Consider the following 27,290-nt stretch of genomic DNA (forward strand, 5'->3'; position numbering starts at 1 on the left):
CTCATTATAGTGAAGTGAGGATGCAGTGTGTGTTTACCTGTTTGTGTGTGCGCTCATTATAGTGAAGTGAGGATGCAGTGTGTGTTTACCTGTTTGGGTGTGCGCTCATTATAGTGAAGTGAGAATGCAGTGTGTGTTTACCTGTTTGGGTGTGCGCTCATTATAGTGAAGTGAGGATGCAGTGTGTGTTTACCTGTTTGGGTGTGCGCTCATTATAGTGAAGTGAGGATGCAGTGTGTGTTTACCTGTTTGGGTGTGCGCTCATTATAGTGAAGTGAGAATGCAGTGTGTGTTTACCTGTTTGGGTGTGCGCTCATTATAGTGAAGTGAGGATGCAGTGTGTGTTTACCTGTTTGTCTGTGCGCTCATTATAGTGAAGTGAGGATGCAGTGTGTGTTTACCTGTTTGGGTGTGCGCTCATTATAGTGAAGTGAAGCATGCAGTGTGTGTTCACTCCACCAGGTGCTAGCCTTCACAGACGGTGATGCTGTGTCGGTGATGCCACCAGCACAGGACCACAAGAGGCTGGGAGAGGGAGACACCGGTCCCAACACCGGGGGCATGGGGGCCTACTGTCCTTACCCAAAGGTGAGACTGAGTGTGTGTGGTTTGTGTGTGTGTGTGTGTGTGTGTGTGTGTGTGTGTGTGCAGGCATGGGGGCCTACTGCCCTTACCCATAGGTGAGACAGTGTAGAGTATGCTTGTCTTTTTCTGTTTGTGTGTATGTATTGTGTGTGTGTGTGCCTGCGCTGCATATGTTTGTGTGTTGTTTTATTCTAATTTTATGTTTGTGTGTTGATGTGTGTGTGTGTTTGTATACAAACGTGTGTGTTTGTATGTGTGTGTCTACATTTGTGTTAGTTTTCTGTAAAAACTGCTTATGTTTGAAGAGGTGTTTAAGACAAAACATAGCACTGCAAGAGACTGTGTATGGGAGACACAGACACAAGCACAGATGGCATCAGAGTACTGTTCATAGGCCGGAATGAGAATGTGGAGTATGTTACACATAGGCTTTATACTTTCATGTCTGTCCGTATATGTTACAGGCAATCCGTGAAGTTAGGAAATTCACGTATTTCCTGATTCATTTAGGAAATTCATGTAATTCGTTAACAGCTCAGGAAATACATGAATTTCCTAAAATATTTAGGAAATTCACGTATTTCCTAAAATAAAACGCCAACAATTACATGGATTTCCTGATCTATAAATACACCCAAACGAAGGGCGCCGAATACTTGTGTGAAATACTTTTTTTCCCCGACACGTGAGACTTTTATTATGCACGAACTGTAAACTATTCACACATTTCCTGTAAATAAGAGACGATTTGATATTTGATATATGAATTTGTTGTCAATCTGCCAGGAAGTTGAACAAGTGTTCACAAGTTAGTGACATGTGTTGTGTTTACTTTTATTATGCTCGTTTTTTAATCCCAACATGTTCATATGATCGAAAGTAGTATAATTTTGTTAATAAATGCATTTTTTTAAAACTGTTTCTCCGTGCCATGGAAGTCTCGCGTGTAAAAACAAATAATAATAATAATGCAAACTTTTATAGCGCTATTCTAGAAAAATGTCTACTCTTAGCGCTTTACAATACATACATCGACCAAGCATACTATACACGCACAGGCAAAGAAACCGACCAAACATAACCAACAAACTATACATGCACAGACAACAACAAAAAACCGACCAAACATACAATACACGCACAGGCAAAAATAACGACCAAACATAAGCAAACATACTATGACCAAACATAACCAACATACTATACGCACGCAGACAAAGAGAACAATCAGCACATGTAATAATTACTGACAACTAATAATGCAGGCATACAGTGACAGTCCAATACACAGCCTGATTCAAGCAGATTTTATTGTGACTGAAAAAAGATGGCGCAAGTTTACTTGATGATGATGATTCTTAAAATTTGTTTCCCACAGGAACTAGAGCCTATTAGGGACATGAGGTGTTTATGTGCTAAAACGTTTACTTTGATTATGCTAATTGTTTTAGTCTAATATGTTCATATGATCGAGAGTAGTACAATTTTTGTGAATAAGTGCATTTTTTAAACTGTGCCATGGAAGTCTCGAGTGTAAAAACAAATGCTGATTTTACTTTTGTACTGCATTTGTTTAAACTGTTTCACCGTGCCATGGAGGTCTCGCGTGTATAAACTAATGCTGATTCAAGCAGATTTTATTGTGACTGAAAAAGATGGCTCAAGTTTACTTGATGATGATGATTCTTAAAATGTTAGTCCCACAGGAACTAGAGCCTATTAGGGACATGAGGTGTTTATGTGCTAAAGTTTACTTTGATTATGATCATTGTTTTAGTCCAATATGTTCATATGATCGAGAGTAGTACAATTTTGTGAATAAGTGCATTTTTTAAACTGTTTCCCCGTTTTATTAAATAATAATTGAATAAATGTAGCAAAATGAAAGGGACTATTTCTCATTTCTTTACAATTTTCGTGCATCGTTTGGGTGTATTTATAGATTAGGAAATCCATGTAACTGTTGGCGTTTTATTTTAGGAAATACGCGAATTTCCCAACTATTTTAGGAAATTCATGTATTTCCTAAGCTGTTTAGGAAAAACATGTATTTCCTAAATGAATCAGGAAATACGCGAATTTCCTAACTTCACGGATTGCCTGTAACATATATAAGACAAGATATCGAACACAGGAGACAAGATTTAGGAGACAGAAAACATCAGAAATGGAAGCTTGATACTCCTGGAGAGAGCATTAGCTGCTATAGCACTGTCTCGAAACTAACACGATAGTCGGACAGAATTGCGCCCCTGGAACGGCAGGTAGTTCCGGTTTGTGTTTGCAAAATGGAACCGCATGACAATCCGCCCTTCAACTTCTTTACCCACGTAGTTTGAACAGCAGACACAGTAACGTTTCCCTCCGCCACTTATCTTCTTCTCTCGTTCAACCGGAACTACCCGCCGCGGGTTATGGCAGGGACGAACAACTCTTATCGCTTTCGTTTTGAGACAGTGCTATAGCATCTACTCCTTTTTATACTCTGCATATCGTATATACGGGGAACATAGGTTTCACTCTGTTTATTTGTCTGTTTCTCTGTTTGTCTGTCTTTCTCTTCAGACTTGTATCTCTAGTTTAGTTTAGATTTTGAGATCGGTGCAGAATCAGGAATTGTGAGCAGACTAAGGTCTCTGGTGTGGTGTGTGATTCCTTGCAGGATTTGTTGAGATCATATTGCACAAATATTAGCTAAACAATAAGACTGGGTACATTATGGTTTTCTTGCATTTAAAACACCCTCTTTTATAGTTTGCCATTGAGTCTGTAAATGTTTGCTTTGCCTGATAATGTTTTGTTCCTTGTTACTGACAGATTAATGAGGCTGAGTTGCAATACATCAAAGAAAAGATCATCCAAAAAACAGTTGATGGGCTGAGGAATGAGGGCCGCAAGTATGTGGGTAAGCAGAATAAAAGACCGCTGGGTCGCTATATCTGTGAACGCAACGTTTTGTTTTGTCAATAATTAAACATTCAAACAACATACCTTTCTTGTTTTTTTTATTCTGAATGTTGGGACGTTGGCAGTCTATTTTTGGATTTGTGGGTATAAGCAGTTTTTTGTTTTTTTTACATTCACTAAGACCTCCAGAAATCTGAGAAAATTATGTCTTAGAAAGAAGGGAGTCTTAAATTGGGGGTCTTAAATTGGGGGGTCTACGTTGCAAGCCCCTGGAGCAAATTTTTGATTAGTGCTTTTGTGAACAAGAAACAATTGACAAGTGGCTCTATCCCCTCTCCCCCCTTTCCCCGTCGCGATATAACCTTCGTGGTTGAAAACGACGTTAAACACCAAATAAAGAAAGAAAGAAAGTCTTTAATGCATTGTATGTTGTGTGTGAACAGGTGTGTTGTATGCGGGTATCATGCTGACCAGTGACGGACCCAAGGTGCTGGAGTTCAACTGTCGCTTTGGGGACCCTGAGACACAGGTAATTATTACTGTGGTCTGCTGCTAGTTTCATGTTCTTTGATAGAGTGGGAACCCCCTTGTAAGACCTGTTTCCAGAGAATAGGTGAGGGTGGGAGTGAGGGACGAAGAGAAAGAGAGAAAGAGGAGAAGACGATTCTTTGGTAACAAGCATTTCAATGGTTCTGCTCCTACCTGACTGGACGCACTCAGGCTGTTGTTATCCAAAATAGGCACTCCGAGGACACCATACTAAAGTATGGAGTCCCACAAGGATCTGTGTTAGGCCCAGTGTTATTCACTATGTACATACAGCCGTTAGGCAAAGTCATAAAGCACCACAATGTCCTGTACCACATGTTCGCAGACGACACTCAACTACAAAAATCCGCACACACCAAACAGTTTACAGAGTTAGTGCAGTCAATAGAATCATGCAGCGATCACATCAAACAGTGGATGACAGTCAACAAGCTCAAGATGAACGATGATAAGACAGAGATCATGCCAGTTGGCAAACAATCAAACTTAAAGCTTCTTTCAGAAACATCCAGTCTTACCCTTTCCGATACCACAGTCACATTCAGCACCAAAATAAAAAACCTGGGTGTCCACCTTGACAGTAGCCTGTCAATGGACGCCCACATCAACTCACTCTGCAGAACCGCCTTTCTTGAAATGCGGAGGATTAGCCAAATCAGACACCTTCTTTCCCTCGACGCAACCAAGACACTGGTTTCGGCTTTTATTTTGTCGAGACTGGATTACTGCAACTCGCTCCTAGCCGGCCTCCCAGACGCCAAGCTAGACCGCCTACAGCGCATCATGAACAATGCAGCACGTCTTGTGCTGCGCAAGCGCAAGCGCGACCATGTCACCCCTCTCCTCATGACCCTTCACTGGCTACCAATCAAAGCACGCATAACATATAAAATAGCTACCCTGTGTTACCGTAGCCTTCACGACGACTCTGCCCCTTCTTACCTGTCTTCGCTCTTAAAGCCACACGTCCCCACACGCAACCTCAGATCCGCTGACGCAGGGCACCTTGTTGTCCCACGCATCAAACTGAACGCTTTCGGCAAGCGCGCCTTTATCTACACAGCTCCCTCTATTTGGAACTCTCTGCCCATGTCTGTCCGCCTTTCTACCTCTCTCCTTTCCTTCAAGTCCTCTCTAAAAACACACCTCTTCCGGCAATACTTCAACGCCTAGCCTGTTCAGTATCTGCCACATTGAGGAGAGGGGTCACTTGCCATCGTAGCGCGCTGTGGGCCGGCTGGGGACGGGTTGCTATTTCATGTGCCTGTTTCCTTGTTTATTTCCGTGTTTTTTTTCCTTGTACGTGCGCGCGATAGCTGTCGCGGTGTATGAGTGCGACTACACGTGCCTTGGCGTGTGTGTGCGAGTGTGCGAGGGCTGTATTTTGTACCGTACTTTCCGGGTGACAAGGCGCTTCGTTATCTAAGACGCACCCCCTAGTTTTTAAAATAAATTGTAATCCAGTCACCCATTGGACGCAGGGGGCCGATAGGGCGCACCAAAATTGAAAAAGTATACCGGTAGTCGAAGAATGAAAATAAGCCGGCGAGATCAAAGCCAGGTCCATTGTTTATAGACACGACCTTCTTCCCAGGGGTCAATGACCCAGTTTTTGCCATGAGAGGTGGTTCCTGTCATATCTGAGAGAGGAAACACTTCCCGGGCTTCGGGGTCAGTGACCGGTCAGTGACCGAGTTTAACAGAGTCGAACTCTGTGTGTGCGGCGAGATCAAAGACATTGTGATAGCTGGGTGGCCTTGTTTATAGACACGACCTTCTTCCCAGGGGTCAATGACCCAGTTTTTGCCATGAGAGGTGGTTCCCCTGTCATATCTGAGAGAGGAAATACTTCCTGCACCGGGTCAGTGATCGGTCAGTGACCGAGTTTAACAGAGTGGAAATAATTATGTGTGCTCTGTGTGTGCGGCCAGATCAAAGGCAGGCATTGTGATAGCTGGGTGGCTTGAGAGCTCAGGAAACTTGGCCAGGGCAGTACCTAGTAGCTGAAACATGCATTATCACAAGTTGTTTGACGGGTACTCAGGCGGTCTCTTTGATTTTTTTCGTATTTCATACACGGATTAGACGCTTCGTTATACAAGACGCAGGGGTCGAACTCGAGGAAAAAAGTCGCGCCTTATGACCCGGAAAGTACGGTATATTGATTATTTGATACATGTATAAATGTGTCTTCAGGAATATGTTTTGTTTTAATCTTGTGTCAATACTATTTAGTTCTGCCTCGTTATTAGCCATTAAGTATAACTGTTTTATCATCATTGCTTTGTTGTTGTTCTTTAGCCATTTACGTTGAACGACTTGTTATACATTGACATTGATAGTTTTATTCTTCTTCTTCTTCGTCGTTCGCTAGATAGTTTTTATCATAAGAACCTTTTCTAATTCCTATTAACTCGATGTTCTTTAACTATATTTATACATAAATGCATATATTGTAAAGCAGTATGCATTGTTAGAGGATTTTTAGTACAGCAGTCCCTCTCATGAACGGACACCCTTGGGCCCTAGCAAAACTGTCCGTACATTGCAGGTGTCCGGTCACGGGAGGGGTGACCACACCACCCCCTCCCCCGGGCCATACACTCGACTCGCACAGAGACACACAAACAACAGGATTGAGTCTATGCTAATCACTTCTTGTGGCTACTAAACAATAACAATAAACTCCTAATAGTTCTTTAAACGTTTTGTAAAAAGGATTTGTTTGAAAAGTGTTGAAAAGAAGAGATAAAATAAATCCTCAAGGCAGTGAACACACTCACCATGCGCTGACATACGAAAGCAGCCACACAAACACAGTACAGAGGAGCGTGTGCAGATGCTTTGCAAGAATAAGCTTGAAAACCAGTTTGAATAAATAGCAGCAGATAGAGCTGCATGTCATAATCCAGGCATGGGAATTGTCCGCCGAACGGCGGATTTCCGCCGAATTTTTTTTTTGTTCCGCCGAAAATGCAAAAGTGTCCGCCGAAAAAATAAAGGGGGGGAGGCACACAAAAAAAGCACCGGTTACTTTGGCCTTTGCGCAAAATCCCGCGAAAACTTTCCGTACTTTGTTCACGCACTGCTACCGCCCGCCTCAGTTATTGAACTTTTATGTTTGAAAGTAAACCAGATTGCACAGATTGTGTTACAAGTTACATTTTCCTGTTTGTCTCAACAGATCAATTTTTGTACAAATTTAAACCATATAATACATGTATATATATTTTTTCTTCAAAAAAGCAAAAATTGGTACATTTTTGTACTAAAAACTCTGATTCTAAAAACAGAATTTAATGGCAAACTTGGAGCTCAGATGACACCAGATTGCACCATCTGGGTTCTTTGGAGAAAAATTTTTTCCGGGGGGGCATGCCCCCGGACCCCCCTAGTAAGGCTAAGCGCTTCGCGCCGTCGACTTGACGCTTCGCGTCTTCAGTTATAAATTTTCCGCCTTTTTTACATTATTCAATTCCCATGCCTGATAATCATGTAATTTATTTTTTTCTTGTCTGGCTTTACTGACTGCATGCCGATCATGTGGCATGGCAGTGACTTTTCACTCTTCAGTCGGAAATACACTGTACATAACACAGCTCCCACTCTCCCTCACTAATGCCTACCCCAAGCCGTGACAACTGATGCTTGGAAATTTTGTGGAAGAGTACACCTCTCTATTTCTCTACAATGCTCTTCCTGCTGACATGCAGTGACACCGGACACCCCACAGAGTTTAGCCAGCTAACCCTCCACCCCCCCCCCCCTCCACCCCCACTTCCTCTCTCTCACTCCCTCCAGCCATGTACTGTTGGGGGCTGTGGCCAGAGAGGTGTCAGCTAATTGAGGCCAGCTGCACTGTTCACTCAGAGCAAAACCAGTTGACTGTGTCGTAACTTTTGACAAGGCAAGACAACTGAAGGGTTCATAGATTAGGCAACCGACTCACTGGTCAAGGCTGAGGGGAAACAAGAGTATCTTGTCAATGAAAGAGGTTACACACAGACACACGATGCTGAGAACTGTGGCCGGTTTTTCACTCACTTTCGCTCAGGACCTTCATCGACTGTGGTTTCTGTTGTTTACGTCCAACAGACAAGAATAAAGAGCTCAGTGCAGTTTCATGTTGGCATCTTCGCATGTACTCTTCACTCCTGACCAAAACTACCCCACCTCCTGATGGGTACATGTGCACTCAAGTTATCAGTGACTGTCATCACGCCATTGCGGCTGTGATCTTCGTACCAAGAGCCGGACTGCTCTGTTATCGATTTTGTTGTGGTGAAAATTTGACGATGGTCTGTCCGTACATTGGAGGTATGACCTGCTGTTGGGACCGAAAATGAGTGTCCGCGTCCACGTTTTGCAGGTGTCCGTTTAAGGGGGGGCAAATATAGAGGGAAAACACTCCGTGCCGAGCAAATGTGTCCGTACATGTCAGGTGTCCGCTCACGCCGGGGGCCGTACATTGCAGGGACTGCTGTAGCAGTGTTTAAATGTCGAAGCTGCTTTTCCCATTTTTACCCAAGAGACCGACTGTATATTGTGTTATTGTATTTGTCAGACTTGATTGTACCAAGTCCCTACACATGTTGTAATGCGCTTAGAGCCAAATATTTTTGTTTTTTGTAAGGGATAGGCGCAATATAAATACACTTTATTATTATTATTATAACAGCTAGATAACTGATGTTTCCTATCAGTCTCTGCCCTATAAGATGGCATACACTAGCATTTTGAATGACAGAAAAAAATAATTACGATCATAGATAATTGAGAACATTAAAGAACTTGCTTTTTTGAGATTTTCTGTTCACAACCTCTTTAAAGTTGCCTCCATTTCAAGACTCCCTCCTTTTTAAGACCTGATTTTTTTAGATTTGTGATGGGATTCTACTACAGAGGAACCCCCCTTTTAAGACCTCCAAAAATGTGTGAAAACCAGGTCTTACAATGGAAGGGGTCTTTTGTTTGTTTGTTTGTTTGTTTGTTTGCTTAACGCCCAGCCGACCACGAAGGGCCATATCAGGGCGGTGCTGCTTTGACATATAACGTGCGCCACACACAAGACAGAAGTCGCAGCACAGGCTTCGTGTCTCACCCAGTCACATTATTCTGACACCGGACCAACCAGTCCTAGCACTAACCCCATAATGCCAGACGCCAGGCGGAGCAGCCACTAGATTGCCAATTTTAAAGTCTTAGGTATGACCCGGCCGGGGTTTGAACCCACGACCTCCCGATCACGGGGCGGACGCCTTACCACTAGGCCAACCGTGCCGGTGGAAGGGGTCTTCAAATTGGGTAAATTTACAGATGTTATGAACAGAAAGTCTGAGAAAACAATGTCTTTAAAGCAGGGCCCAGCATTGTAAGCCGTTTGGCGTACTTTAATTACGCCGCAGTAACATCTCCAGTATGCGGAACTCGATTTGGTGTACGCAGAAATGCAAAAACCTGTTATTCCCAAACGGTAAACCCAAACAGTCCCAGCTTTTGTTTTGTGCGCCGTTTGGTTCAATTCTCAATCAGTTTCACAGTTTGCTTGAGCACGCACTTCCTCTGGCATCGCGCGAGCATGCTTTGTGCCAGTGTTTTGTGGCTCTAGACTTGAAATAATGTCTCGAAGCGACATTGTTGAACGTGGTCAGCCATTCAGTGACAAAGAATCCAGGTATTCCTGGAAGTGGGATCCCGCAGTGGGGCACTGCGCCCCACTGCGGTTATGAAATTAAAGGCCCCTCCTGTTTTTGGAACCGCAGGAGCTTTCTAGTTTGCTGTTAGGTAGATTTTTGGTTCCTCTTTCCTGTCATGCTCTCTTTTTCTTCATGAATTCTTTTCTTTTTTCTGCCTTCTTGCTCATTCACCTGTATTTTTTCCAAAAATCTCTTCTCTTGCCGCTTGTCTCGCGATTCATGTATAGTTTAATCTGTTAGTGTTCTGATGTAAGTCCAGCAGTAGATAGGTTAAGCCTATTTTAACATACTGGAAACTGGTAATCTTCCAGTAGGTATTAATTTAGTTTTACTAAAGCCTGCTGGGACACAAGTAATGGGTTAGTGCATTTGTAAACAGGAATCGCTTGACAAGTGGCCCCCTTCATCCCCCCCTTCCTCGTCCTGATATGGCTCTGCGTAGTCGGCTGGACGTTAAGCAACAAATAAACAAACAAACAAACAAACTGGAAGTGGGAATGGCTGGATTTTGTTCCGAAGGCGGGAGGCAAGTCAGAAGAAGTAATGTGCCGATACGGACTATGGCTCCGAAAGGTTGCTATTTCTGGCAAAGCATACTCAATCTTCTTTGGGGGGGGTCATTTTAGGTAAAAAATCTTAAAATTTGGGGGTAATTCTGGCCACCTGGACCCCACTGGGGGCCCCCAGACCCCCGCCTTTGTAAGCTGAACTCACTTTTTTCAATGCTAGGCCCTGTTAAAGGAAGGGAGTCTTAAATTGGGGGGTCTTAAAAGGGGGTTCCACTGTACAATAAAAATAACATGTCTTTACCTTAAAGGTAAGCTAAGTTAAAAAGTCACCTTCACTCCGATAAAATGTGTTGTTTCAGTCACTGATGCCGCTGTTGACGTCAGACCTGTATGAGACATGCAAGGCGTGTGTGGAGGGAAAGCTGAAGGACCATCCTCCCCACTTTGACAGTCATCAGACCACCCTGGGTATCGTGCTGGCCAGTGGGGGGTACCCTGGCTCTTACGACAAGTGGAAAGAAATTACAGGTGTGTGTGTACAGTACAGTTCTCAGACCGAGTTAAAAGCAGTGCTCTGCACACTGACTGAGGTAGATTTTGACAAACAGAACTCTCCCCTGTTGTTAGGTAAGATAGAGAGAGAGGGGAGAGAGAGATGTTATTGCCTTGTTTGCTAAAGCACTCTGTCCAGAAATTACTCAGACTCTCACCTTCTTTAACTCTCCCACCCTGCTTTTACCTTAATGTAAAACAGTGGTGCCTTAATTGAGGTCTCTCCAGTGAGAAGACACTTTCCAAATAAATGTTCCCGTCTGTCCAGACTTTGCCCTTACCCTCAGGTTATTCTACAGTGGAACCCCCCTTTTAAGACTCCCTCGTTTTCTCAGACTATCTGTTCATAACCTCTCTAATTTTACTCCTATTTTAAGACTTCCTCCTCTTTAAGACCTGATTTTTTTAAAAGACTTTTAGAGGAAAAGAGGGGGTTCCTTTGTAATATTTTATATTCAATTTTCTACTGCATTTTTGTCTGCACAGGGATTCATGAGGCGGAGGCTCAGGGACTGATGGTATTCCATGCCGGGACGGCGCAGAAAGACGGCAAGATCGTCACCAGCGGTGGGCGGGTTCTGGCAGTGGTTGCCATGGACACCGATCTGCCCGGTGCCTCTGAGCGTGCCAAGAAAGGGGCCTCACTCATTCGTTTCGATGGCTGCTTCCATCGCTCCGACATTGGCTATCGTGTGTTGAAAAGGTGTGGTTAAAAGATCAGGATGGCCTTTCTTTTTCTTACTTTGATGTTGGAACCTCGTACAGTCTGCTGCTTTCATTTTGCCCAAAAATGTTTGACTTTTTTTTTTTTCAAAGCTTCGATTTCACTCCTTTTCATACCAATATCATTTGTACCTCATTTGTAAGTTGTTTCTTTGTAACAGAGGGTTTAGCGCATGCTTCTTATTAATTTAAATGGATGTTGCGACTGATTGGTATTTCTATGTCATCTCATTATCTATGTGTATCTTAACTTTTAGTTGGTATGCCCAAGTCTGTATGTCCAACATCTGTGGTCTGTAAATGCTGTTCAATATCATGACTATGTCTGTGCTCATTTAAGGCTGGTAAGAAAGAATGACAGACTTCTTGGAATGTCTTGACACTTTTGGCAACCGAGTGTCCCAAGGGGGTCCTTTCATCACAGGTACAGTGGAACCCCCTTTTTTAAGACCCCCAATTTAAGACTTCCTCCCTTTTAAGACCTTCATTTTTTTGAATTCCTATTCATAGCCTCTGTAAATTTACCCCCATTTTAAGACCCCCTCCTTTTTAAGACCTGAGTTGCTAAAATTTTAGGAGGTCGTAAAAGGGGGTTCCACTGTACCACTGTACAACCTTTTCATTTCCCAACAGCTCCAACCATGCAGCGACTGGTGGCATGAGTTACAAAGACGCTGGGGTGAACATTGTGGCTGGCAACGAGCTGGTGGAGGGAATCAAACCTTTGGCCAAATCCACTCAGCGTGACGGCTGTCTGTCCTCGCTGGGTCTCTTTGGAGCTCTGTTTGACGTCAAGGCTGCTGGGTACCAAGATCCCGTCTTGGTGTCAGGGACCGATGGGGTTGGGACCAAACTCAAGGTAATAGGCGTGTGGCTGCCTAAATGGAGGGGTAAAAACAGTCATACATGTAAAAGCCCACTCCCGCAAAAACGTGAGTGAACGTTGGGAGTTGCAGCCCATGAACGAAGAAGCAGAAGAAGACGAATTGTGAATATTGTGTTGCGTTGTGGGAGAATGACCTTTTCTTGCAAAACCTCTGCCAAACATTGGAGGGGCCAATCACTAGCGACGGGAGTATTGGAAACACGTGCTCTCGTCCACGTGTTTGCAAAGAAAATGTCACTCTTCCACAACTCATACGAACCCGACAAAGTTATTTCAGAAAATTGTCTACAGTGGAAACCCCTTTTAAGACCTCGAAAAATGTGACAAAATCAGGTCTTAAAAAGGAGGGAGTCTTAAAATGGGGGGACTTTTTTTTTAGAAGTTATGAACAGAAAGTCTACAAAAACTGGGTCTTAAAAGAGAGGAAGTGTTAAATTGGGGGGTCTTGGGGGTACTTCTTGTCTGCAGTCAATTATTAGGAGTTCCAAGGATGCTGATCCTTATAACGGCTGGCAAAAAAATCCTTTTTTGTCTTCTTTTTCAAGCTCGGTTTACATCTCTACTCCTAATTTTCGCCAGTGAGCAACAATTTTGAGTCTGTTCATACTGTCATCATTGATTTGTATTTTAAGTAATATCCCAGTTGACTGATTACAAACATTGTATTTTCATTGTCTGGTCTAGCTATTTTTATCCTTATGCATCATTTAGCGACTTTGTTGCTGCTAGCTTTCCACTGGGAGGAAGCGACCCGAATTTCCCAGCGATGGGACAATAAAGTTATGAAAATGAAAATGAACAAATCATTACGACCTTGAATTGACCTTTCCCCAGGTGGCCCACGCTGTAGGAAAGCATGACACGATCGGCATTGACCTTGTCGCCATGTGCGTCAACGACATTCTGGCCCACGGAGCGGAACCTCTGTTCTTCCTTGACTACTTTGCAACGGGCAAGCTTCACGTGTCGCTCACCACAGAGGTCATCAAGGGCATCGCCGAGGGCTGCAGGCAGGCTGGCTGTGCCCTTGTTGGTGAGTACTGTGCACCAGAATGTGATCATGTCTGTTGCTAAATGGGACTTTTTCTGCGACTTTGGACACTGTTGACAGAAGCCTGTGTTTAGAGAAATGTGGGGTGAAAGTTGGAGAAAAATGTATACAAACTTTACTGAGCTCACATTAAATTTCCAAAAGTTCAAGTAAGTATTATTGATAGAAAGTGATAAAAAACAAATGTAAATGAGAAAAAATTTGCATGTCGAGTTTGATTACATGTAGTATGAATAGTGACCCTATCATTACACTATCCTCAGGCGGGGAAACGGCAGAAATGCCAGGCATGTATGCAGGAGAAGACTACGACGTGGCCGGCTTTGCCGTGGGGGCTGTGGAGAGAAACCTCATGTTGCCCAAGACTTGTGAAATTCACGTGGACAATGTTGTCATTGGCCTCAGTTCTAGCGGTCTCCATAGCAATGGTTTCAGCCTTGTCCGCAAACTTGTGGATAAGCATCAGCTTCAGTACGACATGCCCTCTCCCCTCAAGACCGGAAACACTTTAGGTAATGTGTTAAGCTGTGTCCTATTTTAGTTGATTTAGGTACATTATACAATATTTGTATAGAGTGCACGTTTGTGCATGTTCTATCTTAAAAAAATAAAAGGAATTGTAACTAAAATTGATCGATATATAACTTATTTGTATTTTTGACCAAAATATGACATTTTACACAGATCTCGACAGTCAGTGTTCCTCCGAGGCCGGGCCAGAGGACGAGGTGAACAATGACTGTCAAGATCTGTGTAAAATGTCATATTTTGGTCTAAAATACAAATAACAGTTATGTATTGATCAATTTTAGTTAGAATTCCTTTTATTTTTTAAGATAGAACGCACACAAACATACACTCTTTTGTAGTCTCGGCTATCCGCCTAAATATGAGTTTATGACATCACATGGCTCAAATACATTTCAGCATAATGTTGTTTCAGATTGCAAAGGACGCATGCTTTGATTCTGCCTCAATATCTTGTAATGTAGTTTAACTGCATCAGGAAATTAGGTATGTTTTTGTGAGGAAAAAGAGAGAAATAAAATATGGTCTAACTGCTAAAATGGATAACTTTTGTTATACTAGCACTTCTAAACCTGTGTGAGTTATAGTTCACAAGCAAACAGATACTTCTCACTCCATTCTTTTCCATCATTCCTAGAAGTATTGAAGACTGACAAAAGATTTAATAACTGTATTCATTTCTTCTATAGAATGAAAGTTGTTTGTCATGTACAGGCTACGACTTGCTGGTCCCCACCAAGATCTACGTCAAGTCCTTGCTGCCCTTGATGCGAGAAGGCAAGGTCAAGGCCTTTGCACACATCACTGGCGGCGGATTGGTTGAAAATGTTCCCAGGGTGCTCCCCGATAACCTGGAGATCCGGTTGGACGCCAAGTCCTGGACCATTCCCCCTGTCTTTGGATGGATTGCTGATGCTGTGAGTGTTTGTGTGTGAGTGTGAATGTGTGTGTGTGTGTATCACCATTTGTGAGTGCATGCATTTGTGTGTGTGTGAGTGTATTGTGTGTGTGTGTGTGTGTGAGTGTTTGTGTGTGTGTGATTGTGTTTGTGTGTGTGTTTCACTGTGCGTGTGTGTGTGTGTGTGTTTGAGTGTGTTTATATGTGTGCTTGCAAAATGTATGCGGCATGCTGACATATTGCAGGTGGTTATAGTCACTGAGCCTTTACTGCAGATTTAAATCCTAGAATTAAAATTTTGTTGTTGTTAGTCATTGAAGATTTGTAACTTCACATTTCAGGACCTGTGTGTTTAATCCTTGAAACTGTTTCCGTCTCAAGGGAAACGTGAGTCAAGAAGAGATGGCGCGTACTTTCAACTGCGGCATTGGGGGTGTCTTGATAGTGAGCAAGACCCACGTAGAGGAGATCGTGGACCGCTTAAACGCAGCAGGAGAAAAGGCTTCAGTGATCGGTGTGGTTGAGCCAAGAACAGGTACAGTTGTTTCAAATATTGATCAGGATTTAGACGGACGCAGTGGCCTAGTAGATAAGATGCCGGTCTCCCAAGTTGAAGGTGTCTGCGCTTTGTGTCTTAAGGGTTGAGATTTTCCGATCTCCCAGGTCAACTTATGTGCAGACCTGCTAGTGCCTTTTTTGCCCTTCGTATGTACCCTCAACCACAAGACCAATATATTTCATCTGCTGCAAATTGTTGGTGTGACTGGGTGATGCAGTAGTCCCCCTTTTCACATCAGCTGCTCTGCAGAGTTGTCTGCAGGCCTTGATTTATGAGCTATTTATAGCTCAAACATTTCATGACGGCTAGTTAGACGTGACATCGATGAATTCAAAATAGCTGTTTTTGATAGGGTCTGATTGATGTTGTCTCTTTGTAAAAAAAAAACCAGTCATACACGTAAAAACCCACTTGTACGAAAACATGAGTGGACGTGGGAGTTTCAGCCCATGAACAAAGAAGAAGAACCCTCTTGATGATCCTGTGTTTTGCATTGTTTACCTACCAGACGCTGAGCAGGTGAAGATCAAGCACCTGGGATCAGCAGTGATGCAGTCATGGAGGAAACTGCCAGGTGTCGCCAGGAAGAAACGTGTCGCTGTTCTAATCTCTGGCTCAGGTAATGCGACACATTCATTTCGTTTCACACTTTATTATCCCATTGCAGGCAGTGATGGCGCCAGTATTTTTTTAAACCGGTACGCAAACTTTTATGATGCAAACAGTCCAGAAAAAAACGGTAGGCTGGTCATTGGAACCAGTAAGAGTCCAACTGAGAGTACTGGTTTCAAAGAGAACAATTAAATGACGGGGGAAACCTGTCACAGCTGCTGCTTCTCACTGAGATTTTTTTTTTATAGCGTCATAGAGTGGAGTCCAGCTATAACGAACCTGTGTATAACGAAATCCCGCTTTTAACGAACTGCCATTGAACTCATTTGCATAACGAACCCCTCTTATAACAAACACGTTTTCATCGCCCTAGAGCCGTTTTGTCTCTGAAAGTCACAAGGCTACAACAAACTGATGTCAATAATTGTCTCCAAAGACAAAAATACACAAACACAAGTGCACATCGCGTGATGAGCGAACTCTGAACAAACAGCGGGAGGTGCACGGAACAGCCACCACCGCTGTGTTTTCACTATTCCAATCAGCTGCTAAGCTATGACTGTGCTCTAAAAAGTCACAAGGCTACAATGATCTGCGTGTTAGACGAGATCAAAGGCAGGTCCATTGTGATAGCTGGGTGGCCTTGTTTATGAGACTCTGACCTTCTTCCCAGGGGTCATTGACCCAGTCTTAGCTATGAGAGGTGGTTCCCCTTTCATATGAGAGAGGAAACACTTCCTGCACCCGGTCAGTGACCGAGTTTAACCTATGGGGAGTTTAACCTAAGGGGCGGTCTCTTTGATGTCTTGAGAGGAAACTTGGCCAGGGTAGTACATGCACCAGAACTGGTGGACACCATGAAATGGGAGATTGATCAGAATGTACATGTACATGCTTTTACACGACTTTTTAAATTTTACTTCTAAAATTGTGACAGTAAAGTGAACATGTGAACTATGCCTCTTTGGATTATATTATGAAGCTGTTGAAAACATGCAGAGATTGTACTCTCCAAGGAAAGATCGATGGGACGATCATTTGAAGGTGAGTGGGAAAACTTGTCTTAAGGCCATTTAGGGTTGAAAACTCTACAGTGAATTACTGATATAACGAACTAAAATGTATCTCCCTTGAGATTCGTTGTACCCGGACTCCACTGTACTGTATGGCGGCTCGCTTTCCCCAGTGACAAAGCAGCCCGAATTTCCATGAGGGTAACCTCACAGGACTATATGAAATCTCATCTTCCTTTATTTTTATCCTCTGTTGTGCGTCAGGTACCAACCTCCAGGCCCTGATAGACCACACCAAGAACCCGGGCAACAAGAGTGCGGCAGAGATTGTGCTGGTCATTTCCCCCTTCATTGAATTGTTCTGTGTTGTGCGTCAGGTACCAACCTCCAGGCCCTGATAGATCACACCAAAAACCCGGGCAACAAGAGTGCGGCAGAGATTGTGCTGGTCATTTCCCCCTTCATTGAATTGTTCTGTGTTGTGCGTCAGGTACCAACCTCCAGGCCATGATAGATCACACCAAGAACCCGGGCAACAAGAGTGCGGCAGAGATTGTGCTGGTCATTTCCAACAAGGCGGGTGTGAAGGGGCTGGAGAGGGCCCAGACAGCTGGCATTAACGCAAGGGTGTGTATTGGTCTGCGCCAGTCACCTTTGAAATACAGTTGAACCCCCCTCTTAAGACCCCCCAATTTAAGACTTCCTCCCTTTTAAGACCCTGTTTTCACAGACGTTTTGTACATAACCTCTGTAAATGTGCCCCCATTTTAAGACTCCCTCCTGATTTTCTCAGATTTTTGGAAGTCTTAAAAGAGAGGTTCCACTGTGTGTAGTGTAAGTAACAAAAGTTGATAGGGGTGAGGACAGGAGAGGGGAGTTGGATGGTGGGGGATGAGGGCGTTAAAACACTTTCAGAAAACCATAAGCAGTAGATATTGCAGCCATAGTTAGAATGCTTTCAGAAAACCATAAGAAGTAGATTTAGCAGCCATCGTTAGAATGCTTTCAGAAAAACATAAATAGATTCAGCAGCTATCGTTAGAACGCTTTCAGAGAACCGTAAGAAGTAGATTCAGCAGTCATCGTTAGAACGCTTTAAGAAAACCGTAAGAAGTAGATTCAGCAGTCATCGTTAGAACGCTTTAAGAAAACCGTTAGAAGTAGATTCAGCCGCCATCGTTAAAACGCTTTTAGAAAACTGTCAGAAGTAGATTCAGCATCCAACGTTAGAATGCTTTTGGAAAGCCTTAAGTAGTAGATTCAGCAGCCATCATTAAAACGCTTTCAGAAAACCTTATGAAGTAGATTCAGCAGCCATCGTTAGAACACTTTAAAAAAAAAACATAAGAAGTAGATTTGGCAGCCATCTTTGAAGTTGATTCTTGGTAGTCTTAGACCGTATGATATTTATCAAGCATAAAAACCAAGAAAGGTACCGGGATTGCTGATGCAAGGGGAACTTATTCAAAAGACAGATGTGAATGATATGAACAAACGTTGATTAAGGACTACTACTCTTTCAAAAACATTAGGAATTTAGATCAGATGACTGTCTTCACATTTGTGTGTGTGCATGGTTTCCTGTAAAATAAGGATGTACAAAGTTGTACTTTGCTTTCAATAAAATGGTAATTTTTTTTTCTCAAAATCTCATATCTTGACCCTGTTATTATATACCAGGTGATCGACCACAAGAAGTACAAGAGTCGTGACGAGTTTGACGCTGCAGTGCACGAAGCACTGTTGGCTGCTGGGATTGAAATCGTCTGCCTGGCTGGCTTCATGAGAATTTTGACAGGTGGGTGACATTTGATGTGGTGTAAAAAGTTAAAGAATGGATGATGTTCAGAAATAACTCTTGTCGTTTTTTGTGTGGCCTGTGAAGCGTTGGTTTTTTTAAGGGTAGGCAAGCTAATACGGCATAGCAACAAATGGTTTTTTTACGACATAAGTATTTGAAGAAAAAAATTACTGTTCACCTTTCAAGGTATAAGTGTACATGGGTGATGTTTTAAGATGAGTTTAAAATGAGTTTGATGGTTCAATAAAAAAAAAAATGGAGTTCAAACAAGAGCTTTTCTGTTTGGTACGGTTTGCTTGATTTTAACTCCAGGGTACATTATGTAATACAGTTTAACATACAGTTTTATCTCCCACAATTCCGAGAGGAATGGGTCACGTGAGATAGAACGCGGGAATACGTCACTGAACGAATGGTTTCCGTCCTGTGAAGACGTGTTGGTGCACTGTCTCTCTTGCTTTGCTTTCATTTTCCTCTAACCTTTCTCTGTACAAGTTTTAGTTGTAGGTTAGTTGAAGTGTATTGACTATTTTGATTGTTTATCATTGTGTCAACTTGCAAGGTAAGGAAACAGTTTGGAGTTTTCGGTGTTTGTTGGTTTTTTGAACCGGGAACTTGTTGTTTCGCGTATGAATTTTATTCGTCGAAGCTAACACATGGAAATGTTAGGCGTCAGTCGGCGCGTTCATTGTTTTTGCAGGTGTGACCTACTATATTTGAGTCAGTTGGGATCGTTACTTGTTTTTGCACGTGTGACCTAAGGTCAGTCGGAATTGTGACTTGTTTTGGTAGGATGACATATTATTTTGGCTACGGAAATGAAGTACACGTTTGCTGACACAGTCAGTCACGATTTGCTGACATAGTCAGTCACGATTTGCTGAAGCAGCCTCTTTGTTTTTTCAGCAGCTGTCTCGATTACAGCAATTACTATCGCCTGAGGCGAACTATGGGCCACAGAAGGTCCGCTGTGCTAAGGCTGAGCACTAGTCCATTGAAGATTTGAAAATCTTTGCAGTGGATTTTAAATTGTTTTCATACTGTAACGGGGCGCTTGCTCGTCCCCAGGAATCAATATAACTTTTTCGTGTGGTTTTTGTTCGGAATATGGCGGACTCGGGAGGTGGTGAATGTGCTGCTGGCGGGAAGAAAACCGGCAAGAAACCGGCGAAAGCACAACCTTCTGAAGTGATACCGTCAGAAAAGACGGGAGTTGATCAGTCTCTTTCAATAGAGAAGAGCTCGTCTGGCCCACGTGATTGTGAAGTTACTCTGAAAATGGACAAAATTTTGGAGACAATGACTGCCTTGTCTGGCAGACTATCTGATTTGGAGAAAGTTGGTAAGCTTAATGCGACGCCTGTTGCTTCAACATCGCGTGGAACCGAGTCGCATGGAACCGAAAGCAGTTCGGCGCAAGAGTCGCAAGCGGATGGAGAAGACGGTGCTTCGGTTAGATTTGCTCATGAGCAGTTCGAAAATGAGTTTGATTCGGCTGAAGACACGGATGTTGCTTCGGACAATGATTTTGACGCAGGCATAGTAGTGGATACAGTTGGCGAGGGGATTCATCCATCTCTGGCAGATCGTTTTGAAGAAGGACTTCTTCTTCCATCAGATCGGGCACGTGTGCGAGACACTCTTCAGAACTATCCGCGGCCCAAAAATGTCACGTCGCTTCGAACGCCGACTCTCAATCGTGAATTAGATGGCAAACTGTTAGACAAGTTTGCAAAGAAAAGAGACTCGAACCTGTCCTTTGTTCAGGAACAAGTAGGTTGTACGCTGAAAATTATCGCTCAGCTTATGTCCGACCTCAAAGAAAAACCAGCAAGTCGGAAGTTGAGTGAGCGTGACAGCTTTAGCAAACTGGCCGATGCGGCTCGACTTCTTATGGCTTCACACAAGGACCTGTCACAAGTGCGGCGCGAAAACTCAGGCCGACACTTAGCCAAGACTGCAGGGCCTTATGCAATGCGCAGCTAAATTTCAAACTGACGTCTAACGGGTTTTTGTTTGGGGAGGATCTAGCGAAAAGGGTCGACGATGCAGTGAAGAACAGGAACTTATCATCCACACTGTCACAGCCCCTTTCAAAAAACGCCACCAGAGGTCGTCAGTTCTACCAAGGGCGACCTCGACAACAGTTTCAGCAGAGACAACAGTACCAGCAGAGAAGAGGTGTCTCCAACCGACAGACAGGACACAAATTCTCTCCCAAGTTCCACTCCCAACAGAGCGGGATTCCCTCCAAGAAAACAAAACGGGATTAGAATCTAATATTTGTGCGCCAGCGGTTTCTATTTTTAGGGAACAGGTCAGTTCAAAATTTGTGAATACTCCTGAGAACTTTCATAGTGGAAAAGTCGCTGATCATTTGAATAGTTGGAGACAGTTAACCTCTGATAGATGGATCCTTCAGCAAGTCGCAGGAATTGAAATTGAATTTATGATCACTGGTGAACACATTCCAGACAGGAAAGAAATTAGATTTTCTTCTTCCGAGGATGAGCTAGTGGCTAATGAGGTAGCGAAGTTAGTGGAGAAACAGATTGTTCAAGAGGTGGATCAACGGCCAGATCAACTTTTATCCAGTATTTTCTTGCGTCAGAAAAAAGATGGTAGTCAAAGGGTGATTTTAAACCTAAAAAATTTGAATCAGACAATTGAAAAGATTCACTTCAAGATGGATACATTAAAAAACGCAGTGTCATTAATGAAAAAAGATTGCTTTTTTGCCTCAGTTGATCTAAAAGATGCATATTTCTCCATACGCATCGCTCCCAAGTTCAGAAAATATTTCAGATTTCAGTTTCATGGCAAAACTTTTGAGTTCTTGGCTCTTCCACAGGGATATCGTGATTCTCCCCGCATTTTCACGAAACTACTAAAGCCTGTATTGGTCCACTTACGTTTATCTGGCCATACCCTTCTGATATACATTGATGATACCCTTTTGCAAGGAGACACTTTTGAAGAATGCCAGGCAGCAGTGTTAGATACATGTGCTTTGTTGGATCGTTTGGGCTTTACTGTGCATCCTGTGAAGTCAGTATTTACACCTACTCAATGCATTGAGTTTTTAGGGTTTCAGCTTGATTCTCAGAACATGTTAGTTTCTCTGACCCCCCGGACAGTTGATAAAATTCGTACTAAGTGCGCTGATTTGGCTGGAAGAAAGAAATGTACAATTAGGCAGTTGGCTGAAGTTATCGGATATTTAGTGGCTGCCCAACCGGGTGTTTGGGTTGCACCTCTCTTTTTTAAACGATTAGAGATCGCAAAAAATGAAGCCCTTGCTGTTAGGAAAGGTGACTTTGATGCAGAACTTGTGGTTTCAGAACAAGTTCGTTCAGACCTTCTCTGGTGGATTGATAATGTAAAGCAATATCCTTCCCCTGTTAGCAGAGGCATACCTACTGTAATAGTAAAATCAGATGCTTCGAAAATAGGGTGGGGGGCGGAGTGTCAGGGTAGCACCACAGGTGGAATGTGGACCAAGGAAGAAGCTTTTGAACATATTAACTGTTTGGAACTTAAAGCAGCTTATTTTGCCTTGAAATCCCTTTGCAGGGGATTATGTCACTCTTACATTCAGTTACTTACAGACAATAGCACCACTGTTGCTTGTATTAATAACATGGGCAGCACAAAAGTTTTGTGCAACGACATTGCCAGAGACATTTGGTTGTGGTGCTTATCACATAGTAATTGTGTAACAGCAACACACTTACCGGGTTGCCTAAATATAGAGGCAGATGCAGAATCCCGTGTAGATAGACACAACATTGAATGGCATTTGGACACACAAGTGTTTGCAGAAGTCATCAATCGGTTTGGTCTCTGTGATGTAGACTTATTTGCTTCTCGTGTTAACGCACAGTTAAGAAAGTATGTTTCATGGAAACCTGACCCAGATGCATTTGCCATTGATGCATTTTCCTTAGACTGGTCATTGTTCAAGGCGTTCTGTTTTCCGCCTTTCAGTCTCATTCCAAGAGTGCTCCAAAGGATAGAAGTCTTAGAGGCGGAGTGTGTGCTGGTGGTGCCATTATGGACAACGCAAGTGTGGTTCACGAAACTGTTGCGTCTACTAGTAGAACTGCCGGTCATGTTGCCCCGAAAAGAAAACTTACTCAGTCATCCACTGACAGGGGAGCACCATCCACTACTGAAGAAGATGAAACTAGTAGCATGTTCCTTGTCCGGACAGCCCTCCAGAAACAGGGAATTCAGGATGAAGCAACAGAAATTATCATGTCAGCCTGGAGAGAGGGTACAAAGCGTAACTACGAGTCATATTTCAAACGCTGGCTTCAGCATTGCCTTGAACGGGATAGAGATCCCTTTTGTGCCTCTCCACATGAGTTGATAAGGTTTTTAACGAAACTGTTCCAAGAAGGCAAAGGATACAGCAGTTTGAACATGGCACGAAGCGCTGTTTCCGCATTGTCCCTTCAGGATAATTGTTCAGTGGGTTGTCATCCACTGGTGAAGAAGTTTTTGAAAGGAGCTTTCAACAGACGGCCTGCTTTGCCCCGTACTTGTGTGACCTGGGACGCTAATCTAGTGCTAAATTTTTTAAAAGAATGGTCACCGGCAAAATTTTTATCGCTGGCGCAATTGACGCTTAAAACTGTGCTGTTGTGCTTGTTGGTCTCTAGTCAAAGGGGACAGGCGATTTGGTTGATGGACTTGCGTAACATGAGTTGGACAAAGGAAGATGTACGATGTAGGTTTGGGGATTTGCTCAAAACTTCTGGCCCAAACAAACATCAGAATGAAGTGGTATTTTGTGCTTTTCCGTCTGATTTGGCAATTTGTGTTGTACATTATTTGAAACAATATGTCAAAAGAACTCGTGCATTTAGAGGAACGGAAACGAGACTCTTTATCAGTTGGACAGCCCCTCACAAAGCGGTGTCGAGAGATACTATCCGTCGATGGACAAAGATTGGATTACAAAAAGCGGGTATTGACATGACAATATTTACGCCGCATTCAACTCGTTCCGCTGCATCTAGTAAAGCTGCAAGTAAAATTCCTCTGGCAACCATTCTGAAGACTGTTGGTTGGCGTCGGGCTAACACCTTCACAACTTTTTACAAGAAACCAGTGGACAGTGGGAGGAGTTTTGGACAGGCTGTTCTGTCATGAAGAATTGGGGTAGGTTTATATGTACAGTATTTCAATTCATCGACAGTGCTAGGGTGTAAATGTTGCAGACTTTAAAGTCTCACGTGACCCATTCCTCTCGGAATTGTGGGAGATAAAATTACATAATTATGACGAGCTTACCTGAGTAAGTGAAGTCTAATTGTGGTTTTATCGACCACAATGTAGAGAGGAAAGGGATTACGTGCCTCGCCCTAAGTTGTCTTCAGAGTTATACTGATAACCGTTTTCCCTCCCTATCCCTTTCCTCTCTCTTTCTCTTTTTTCTGCACCATTTACACGTCGTTAAACAGTGACGTATTCCCGCGTTCTATCTCACGTAATCCCTTTCCTCTCTACATTGTGGTCGATAAAACCACAATTAGACTTCACTTACTCAGGTAAGCTCGTCATAATTATGTAAATTGCATTGGTTCAGACTTCCATATAACACAGATTCTTCAAACAGGTAGCTATTTGAAGACCAAGATGAAAAGTAGTCAGAGAAAATACATGTTGGAATTAGTAACTATGTTTTCTTAAAAATGTTATACCTTTTTATTAAGAATTTCTATCCCCGTGTTTTCCTCCGGTAGGTTACCATGCCTTCTTTCAAAGCTTGTTTTTTGTTTTGTTGTCTTGTCATCATATTCAATATGGCTAGTCCTTAAGAGGTCTATATATGTGCCTGTAGGACATGAACATTCTTTATCATCGTAGTCACATGGAATATCATCTCGTTTCAAGGTGAATTTGTTGTTTGTATGTATGGTCTTGCAGAGGGCTTTGTGACCAAGTGGCAAGGCAAGATGCTCAACATCCATCCCTCGCTGCTTCCGTCCTTCAGAGGTGCTGACGGAATCAAGATGGCCTTGGAGGGGGGAGTCAGGGTCACTGGTTGCACTGTTCACTTTGTGGCTGTAAGTTAATATTCCTTTGAAAACAAACAACTGTAAGATCTTGGCACGACTTCAAGAGTTTTTAATTCATAACAGACACTTGAGGTAGTGTGCATAATAAATCACCTAAGTGGGCGGGACCCATACAAGCATTGTATAGGATTGGTTGAAATCTTAGAGAAATTGCAGTTTCAACTAATCCAACACAGTGTGTGATCTCACCCAGTTTTGCTCTTTCTCGTGCACACCATACCCTGGTCTAGATCTAGTGCATTGGGAAGCGTGTGTGTGTTTGTGGATTAACAAAAAAGTGTGATATTGTAGCTAGTGTTCCTTGTCTAAGCTTTCAAAGGTGAGTGAGTGAAGAGTTTGTTTTTGTTAAAATAGATATTACCTTATCATTTGCAAAGATGCAATTGCAATGATTGTATATATCATGTTGTTTAATTGAACCTGTAAAACGCTTCAAGCTGTGGGGAAGCGTTATATAAGTACAGTGGAACCCCCCTTTTAAGACCTCAAAAAAGGTGAGAAAATCAGGTCTTATAAAGGAGGGGGTCTTAAAATGGAGGTAAATTTACAGCGGTTATGAACAGAAAGTCTGAGAAAACAAGGTCTTCAAAAGGAGGGAGTCTTAAATTGGGGGGTCTTAAAAGGGGGGTTCCACTGTATTATAATTATCATTTGCTCGTTTTGTTTTTGTGTGCAACCAGGCGGAAGTAGACACTGGTGCCATCATAACGCAGGAGGCTGTACCAGTGTACCCTGGCGATACGGAGGAGACTTTGGCCCAGCGGATTCACGCCGTGGAACACAAAGCATTTCCCTCTGCCCTGGAACTGCTGGCCAGCGAGAGAATCGAACTCCAAGAGGACGGGAAGCTGTTGTGGAAATGAGAATTGAAAGCGCCCTTTATCCGCATTCATTCTTGAAAAATGTAGAAGCACTGTACTCAGAGACTTTGCTTGATTGTTATTTGATCTGCATGGGTGGGATTCTTCCGGTGTATGCCGGAAATCCGGATTCGATTATGGCCTTTTTTTTCTCTCTCTTTTTGTTTGTTGGTTCGGTTGAGGTTGGTTCATCTGAGAACACAGTGTGTTCAGGATTCATGACAATTTTCAGTCCCACCCATGGTGAAATTATGCCATTGAGACGGAAACAGGTGTGAAAATGAGATTGAAAACAGGTGCAAAACTATAACAGTGAGATTGAAAAAGGTGTGAAGTTATGAAAATGAGATTTGTACTACAATGCAAGCCCCTGGAGCAATTTTTTTATTAGTGCTTTTGTGAACAAGAAACAATTGACAAGTGGCTCTATCCCATCTCCCCCCTTTCCCCGTCGCGATATAACCTTCGTGGTTGAAAACGACGTTAAACACCAAATAAATAAAGAAAGAATGAAAATGAGATTAAAAAAGGTGTGAAATTATGAAAATGAGATTTACAAAAGCATGTACTTTTTGTGTGTTGAGATTAAAAAAGCAGGTTACTTTTTTCTGCTTTGGGTTGCACTTGAGTCCTTGTTTTTTGGAGGGAAAAAAAAAAAATTCCCGACCTACCAACCCTATTTTTTTGGCCTATGTTACCGTAAACAGACCTTTTTTTTTTTGGCCTTAGCTTGTTACTGGATGTAAATGTTGTGTCACTTTGCTTTTAATGGTTTTACATTCTTTACTTAATCTTGTTTTTGAACCCTCTTTACAAACTTTACATTTGTTTTTTCTGCTGTACCTACCGTTTTCTCCTCCCTCCTCCATCCTCCCCCCTCTTCCTCCTGCTAGCTTTTTCTTATTCTTTCTGATTTACTTTAACTATGCTCTTCTTGTAGATAGTTCAACAATTGATAAGTATTGCATGTCCGACATCATATTTGCGTTATTTTCCTACTTCGTAGGGCGCGTAATATAAGCGTTTGCTTGAGTTCGTGTCCCTATTGTTTATCGTTGTATTTTTGTATCATGTTTGATTTAATAAAACATTGTTTAAACCAATGGTTGAAGCAGAAAGAGGCTTTTTTGCTTGGCTTTGATTCGATGTCAGTTTCTTACTTTTGAACAATACGTACTGAAGTGATTGTACACCTTGTCTGAATTATAGCTGATGGTGATGTAACTGTTGTAAACGTTTCTTTTCTTCTTCTGTTTCTTCTTTTGTTTTGTCTTTGTGTTTTTTTGTTTTGTTTGTTTGATACCAGCAGCTACACATTCATTCCTTGGCTTCAGGAAGCATATATATTGGGAAATTCAATGGTAGCAGTGATACTCATTACCATTAAATTAAATTACATATCTTATCCCGACTCACAACTAGCATTAACCTCTGGTTTAAGTGCCGGGACGCTGAACTACGCTTCACCCCTTAAG

The 27,290-nt window shown here is 42.7% G+C and overlaps 1 protein-coding gene across 2 annotated transcripts in view; it reads left to right on the forward strand.

Annotated features, from left to right (window-relative positions):
- The window catches only part of LOC138978624 (trifunctional purine biosynthetic protein adenosine-3-like), a 46,928-nt gene extending 19,995 nt beyond the window's left edge, over nt 1–26,933 (forward strand). For both annotated transcript variants that reach the window (XM_070351387.1, XM_070351388.1), the window contains exons 6-20: nt 463–588; nt 3,403–3,490; nt 3,936–4,021; nt 10,606–10,774; nt 11,285–11,501; nt 12,155–12,380; nt 13,242–13,440; nt 13,722–13,970; nt 14,701–14,903; nt 15,266–15,419; nt 15,952–16,062; nt 17,559–17,695; nt 18,749–18,866; nt 24,804–24,943; nt 25,636–26,933. In XM_070351387.1, the coding sequence (XP_070207488.1) occupies nt 463–588; nt 3,403–3,490; nt 3,936–4,021; nt 10,606–10,774; nt 11,285–11,501; nt 12,155–12,380; nt 13,242–13,440; nt 13,722–13,970; nt 14,701–14,903; nt 15,266–15,419; nt 15,952–16,062; nt 17,559–17,695; nt 18,749–18,866; nt 24,804–24,943; nt 25,636–25,818 (2,406 nt within the window). In that variant the 3' untranslated portion in view covers nt 25,819–26,933. The remainder of the gene's footprint in view (nt 1–462; nt 589–3,402; nt 3,491–3,935; nt 4,022–10,605; nt 10,775–11,284; nt 11,502–12,154; nt 12,381–13,241; nt 13,441–13,721; nt 13,971–14,700; nt 14,904–15,265; nt 15,420–15,951; nt 16,063–17,558; nt 17,696–18,748; nt 18,867–24,803; nt 24,944–25,635) is intronic.
- Nucleotides 26,934–27,290: the final 357 nt, after the last annotated feature.

The sequence above is a fragment of the Littorina saxatilis genome, linkage group LG10, assembly GCF_037325665.1.
Source record: "Littorina saxatilis isolate snail1 linkage group LG10, US_GU_Lsax_2.0, whole genome shotgun sequence".
Classification (NCBI taxonomy): Eukaryota; Metazoa; Mollusca; class Gastropoda; order Littorinimorpha; family Littorinidae; genus Littorina; species Littorina saxatilis.